The 5,575-nt window shown below is 44.7% G+C and overlaps 3 protein-coding genes across 3 annotated transcripts; 2 read left to right on the forward strand and 1 right to left on the reverse strand.

The window, feature by feature from the left end:
* Positions 1-184: 184 nt before the first annotated feature.
* DI09_204p10 (uncharacterized protein) lies at positions 185-1,372 on the forward strand (the record flags this gene model as incomplete). Its single annotated transcript, XM_013383115.1, has 1 exon — positions 185-1,372. One exon carries the CDS (start codon positions 185-187, stop codon positions 1,370-1,372), a length of 1,188 nt encoding a protein of 395 aa, XP_013238569.1.
* A 223-nt stretch (positions 1,373-1,595) lies between these two features.
* DI09_204p20 (uncharacterized protein) lies at positions 1,596-4,796 on the forward strand (the record flags this gene model as incomplete). Its single annotated transcript, XM_013383116.1, has 4 exons — positions 1,596-2,736; positions 2,769-4,020; positions 4,049-4,178; positions 4,209-4,796. 4 exons carry the CDS (start codon positions 1,596-1,598, stop codon positions 4,794-4,796), a joined length of 3,111 nt encoding a protein of 1,036 aa, XP_013238570.1.
* A 567-nt stretch (positions 4,797-5,363) lies between these two features.
* DI09_204p30 (uncharacterized protein) lies at positions 5,364-5,575 on the reverse strand (the record flags this gene model as incomplete). Its single annotated transcript, XM_013383117.1, has 1 exon — positions 5,364-5,575. A coding segment is annotated over one exon (212 nt), but the record flags the coding sequence as incomplete, so codon positions are not given.

Genomic DNA, 5,575 nt, shown 5'->3' on the forward strand with positions numbered 1-5,575 from the left:
TGTTGACGTCGGCTATCGATCTCAATGTTGATTTCGGCTATCGATGTCAATGTTGACGTCGGCTTTCTTATTGACTTGTGTGTGTGTGGTCCCTCTCTTTGTAGTTTAGGGCTGTAAATTTTAACGATCAATTTTACATCAGCAAAGTTCGTAGTTGTTAGGGTTGCATTAATCAAGACATTTTATGACCGTTACCTTTAGTGATGACGATGATGATGATGATAACGTTGATGTCGCTACCTTTGACCTTGAAAGATGCAGATCTCTTTCCGATTCAAATCTAGGATCTGTCGACAGTCGGGGTAGCAACCATGTTGGTTCGAGGCACACTTTTTCGACCTCTCATAAGCTTACATATCCCGCCCGATTCGCAGGAATTTCTCTCTCATACCCTGGTCGGCCATCTGCCGGGGATTCTGTGCAGTCCTATTTATTGCTTCCCATAATCCTTGGATTGTGTCCATACTTGCTTTCGGCGGTTTTTGGGGGCGAAACCTTCTGGATGGAACTGTCCTTTCTTGCTCTTGTACTGTTCTGGCTGTACTTGAACTCTACGGTCCCTTGGAATCTTTACTCTATTTGTGTTTGCAGGAGAGAGGAAGAGCTTTCCACATTGGATGATGCTTTTAGCGAAGAAAACAAGGGGCCTGGGAAGAGGAGTAGATTCACCCTTTGGCAGGTATTGGAGTTCATGTCGATTGTGGGGTTGTTCGCCACGCCGTTTGTTGCTGCCTATGGGGTTCTGTACTTCCAGGCGTACTATTCGGAGCGGTTTGGCATCGGGTTGCTTTCCACATTCAACGTGCATCTGTTTGTGCTTGCAGGCCTGATAATTCCTCTGCGGTATTTCTTTGGCCTGGGGTACCCCACGCGCATAACGCGCGAAAGTGCCCCGGCCTTTGTGCCCCGCGACGATGCGGCTATGCTGCCTCTACCGCCAACATATCCATCTTCGCCGGCGAGAATGAAAAAACGGTCCCCATCCTCCTCATCGATTGATGATATTTTGAATAGACGGATGGCTAGCTTGGAGAAAGAAATCCGATCTTTACAGGTGAACATTTACTCTATGAGGCACAGCGTGCAAACAGATCCACGTCAGCTTCAAAACGAATGTAAATTTCCCTTGAACATGATTCCCCTTACATTATGGAACATAGCCTTGTATTGCGCTTCGTTCAGCTTCGGCTTGTTCCTATTGCCTTTTAGAATGACAAAGTCTGTTACCAATTTATTTTTAACTCAAATTAATAAACTTTTATTTGCAAAGTACTTGCAACGGCCGTGCTATAATGCACCGTCACCTCAACTAAATTGTTTAAATTTTGCATGGTTCGTTCGCTGGGGTCCCCGGAGAAACAGGCTAGTCTGAAGAATTTCTTTAAACCCGCGCCCACAGATAAGCTGGCAGACCATGCTGTGCCCGTACTTGGCGCCGAGGGACACCAAGCCGACATTCATGTGCAATTGTTTAAGAAAGCACCACTTGCCGACACTGGCCTTCACATTGACGATGCATCAATGTCGAGTGAAGATATCATTTTGTTTTCCCCAAAGGTACCGATGTGTTTTTACAGCACCAGTCAAAACGCAAAATGGTCATATCCGATGACACATTGGAGGATGAGAAAGAAAACGACAAAAAGGGAAAGGAAAATGCCGCAAATCATCCCGATGCTTGCTCGCATTTTGATACGCTGAAGTTTAAAAACACCTCGATGCTATCGATTGCATCCGTTTTTGACGAGACAAAATTCATGGCTGCGGCCGTTGACCCGCTTTATGGCGAGAACGACCCCGCTTTGTGCGATCGCTTCACGACACGCGATGGCGATCAAAATGACGATGCGGATGACGCGCAGCCGGAAAGATATTCGTTCCTAGTGCAAGTTTTGGATGAAAACAAACGTCCACCTTCAGATCCCAATTACGATTGTAGGACGTTATTTATCCCATCTTCGGCATATGCCAGATTTACGCCGTTTGAGAGGCAATATTGGGATATCAAGAAAAAGTTTTTCGATGCCGTTGTGTTTTTCAAGAAGGGCAAGTTTTATGAGCTGTATGAGAACGATGCCGACATTGCTGCGTCCCGCTTTGATTTGAAGGTGACCGATCGGGTTAACATGAAAATGGCCGGAGTGCCAGAGGCATCGCTGGAGCTGTGGATTCAAAAGTTCATCGATTGCGGCCACAAAGTGGCAGTGGTAAAGCAGCTTGAAAACCAAATTGGCAAGGAAATCCGCAAGAAATCCTCGGACCATGAAAAGCTGCCTAAAGGTGCTGAAGACTCGTCCATCATTAGGCGCGAAGTTGCCTATGTGCTTACCTCTGCAACGGTCACCGATCCTCAAATGATGAATTCCGATTTTTCGACTTTTGTGATGTCTTTAAACTACGAAAGCAGCAATGGAGCCATCGCCATGTTGAGTACGGTATTTATTGACGTTTCCACATCGTCCGTCTTTTACTGCAAGTTTGAGGACGATGCCAGAAGGTATTATTTAGAAACCCTATTACTCCAAATCAAGCCCAAGGAGATTTTATTGCAAAAAGATGCCGTCTCCCCCTGTTTGGCTTTGTTTATCCAGAAATTGCTTCCCTCCACGTCCTTGATTTATTTAAAACAAGAGGACGAATTTTATTCGACAGAAAGATGCATCAACGAGCTTGAAAAGGGCGGATATTTTAAAAGCATCGTAAAAGCCACCACGGAAGGCAAACACATTTTGTCGAGTAAGTTACACGTGCGGCTTTTAAACTCCTAGCATCGTATCCGGCATCGTTTGATGCGCTTATTGCCGACGCAATGCTGACCTCTGCTTTTGGCGCGATATTATATTATCTGAGATATCTGCACATTGACCAGACCATAATACCTTGCATAAAAGTGGCCTCGTATGATTTGTTCCCAAAATCCGCGTCTTCAAAGATCGGTCAAATCTCAACAATTTGCCATCCCATCCTTGGGCTAGATGGAAGTTCGCTGGTAAATCTGGAAATATTCCAAAACTCGGTGGATGGTTCAAGCTGTGGCACCCTTTTTGATGCGCTTGACAACTGCATGACCCCAATGGGCAGGAGAAAGTTGAGACATTGGCTTGCACATCCACTAACCTCCGTTTCGATGATTAAGGAGCGCCAGGACTCCATCTCGCTATTTTGTAAGCCGGGATCGTCTCTGGACAAGTTTATTTCCTCCTATTTAAAAGGACAGCCAGACATCGAGAGGCTGATCTCCAGAGCCCGATCCAAGCAATCAAGGCTGAAAGAGTATGTTTTGCTGCTAGACTCACTGGCGGTGTTAATATCGTTTCTGGGCAATTTGAAATGCAACGTTGAAAAGCTTTTAGTGCCCGTGGATGTTTGCCTGAAAAAGTCGTCAAAAATCTTTAAATTGGTGTTTGAAAACTCGCTTGACCTGGAGCACCTTGAATCTTTGTTGACGCATCTTAGAAATTCATTTGATAGGAAATCTGCCCTTGAGCAGGGCGAGCTTAAATTGAACCCGGGGAAGCATTCCGATCCTGCCTACATCAGCATCGAGAACAAGGTATCTGCTGTTGAAAAACGGCTGGACTCCTATGCTTCTCAAATGAAAAAAGAACTCAAGTGCGGTGAAATCCGATTTAAGGACATCGGCAATGCTATTTACCAACTTGAGGTCCCATCAAAGTACTGCAACAACTTGCCCAAGGATTTCCTATTGATGTCAAAGACCAAAACCGTCCAAAGGTATTGGACACCATTGATCAAAGAAAATGTAAAGGAGCTCGAGCAGGCTAGGGAGCTGCGATCGTCTTATTTATCAAATCTGCTTACTTTGTTTCTTGACCAATTTAATGAGAACCACCAATCTTGGCAAGCCATCACCGAGATCATCTCAGAAATTGATTGTCTCTATTCTCTTTTCAAGTTTAAAGAAAATAGGCTTCCAATTAGCTGTGCTCCCGAGTTGGTGGCATCGCCGACATCTTTTTTCCATGCCAATGATTTGGGAATGTACATCAGACAAGTCAGGTATCCATTGATCATTAACCCTTTTCAGCCTGGCAAACGATTTCATCACAAACGACATTTTTCTCGGCAGGCATTGTAGCGATTCAGGCGATACACACCCACAGGCTGTCATTTTAACGGGCCCAAACATGGGTGGAAAGTCTACCCTTTTACGTCAAGTAAGTGGGCATTTGGTAACGTATTGATAGATTTGCCTTTGTGTGATTTTGGCACAGCTGGGCAGCTTTGTTCCTGCCACGTCCTTGAAAATGTCCGTTTTTGATCGGATTTTTACCAGGATCGGTGCTCAAGACAACATTTTGGCTGGCAAGTCTACTTTTAAAGTTGAGCTTGAGGAGACATCGCGAATTTTAAATGAAGCCACTCCCCTATCACTTGTGATTTTAGACGAGCTTGGCCGCGGTACAAGTACCCTTGATGGCCATGCAGTAGCATACTCCGTCTTTCATGGTCTGATATCGCGAATCGGGTGTTTATCTCTGTTTTCGACCCATTATCGACTTTTGACTTCCGATTTTATTTCTTTTATTAAGAAGACCATACCTAAACCGTTGGGGCTGTGGCACATGAGCTGCATGATAGACGAGCATACCAGGGATGTGACATTTTTATATAAACTTTCCCATGGAGTATGTCCAAAGAGCTATGGGATGAATGTGGCCCGTCTTGCTGGAATTCCAGAATCGGTACACGCTCCTCCATCTTATTCTTTTAGATTATTGAGAGGTCACATCAGATTTCTGAACAGCATTGCATCGCTGTCGCAGAAGAGATAACAACTGCTGAGCGCGATTTTCCGGCATACCTTCCTTTTGATATAATCAATTCGATTGGGCACGATTTGAAGCTTACTTTATTAATAAATGCCTTTTACTCGTACTCTGGCACCAATTTCTATTTGTGGCCGTGGCGGTGGCCATTTAGAGGGTGAAGTCGGCGGGCTTTACATAGAGGACCCTGAACAGGAAAAATCATGCCTGCACCTTTGGCAATGTTTGACCGAGTATCGAGCTGATTAAGCTTTCAATCGGCAGCAAGGTTAGCACAGTCGACCATTTTCTGCATAGTCATCCAATCGGTAATTTTTATTGCCATTTTACTTTAAACCATTTGGGTTGACATTGACATTGATCCGAGTATCAGCTGCTATATTTGAAAGCGCGTCTTTGTGAGCGCGAATAGCCAGATTTCGTAACTCTGGAATGTTTCAAGGTGCTCCATTATCAATTTGTTATGCTTACAATGTTGCTTCGTTAGGATCCATGACGTTTAGCTGAGGTTTTTGCTAAACATTCATAGTATTTTGAAATTTAATAGAAGGGGTAATCTCGGCTAGAGTAGGGTTACCAGTTAGAGAGGTTAGAGAGGTTAGAAGAGTTAGAGGCAGAAGCTTGAGCTGGGGTAGAAGCAGGATCTTGAGCTGGGGTAGAAGCAGGAGCTTGGGCTTGGTTAGAAGGGTTATAAGCAGGAGCTTGGGCTTGGTTAGAAGGGTTATAAGCAGGAGCTTGGGCTTGGTTAGAAGGGTTATAAGCAGGAGCTTGGGCTTGGTTAGAAG

The sequence above is a fragment of the Mitosporidium daphniae genome, assembly GCF_000760515.2.
Source record: "Mitosporidium daphniae strain UGP3 chromosome Unknown contig-204, whole genome shotgun sequence".
Taxonomy (NCBI): Eukaryota; Fungi; Microsporidia; genus Mitosporidium; species Mitosporidium daphniae.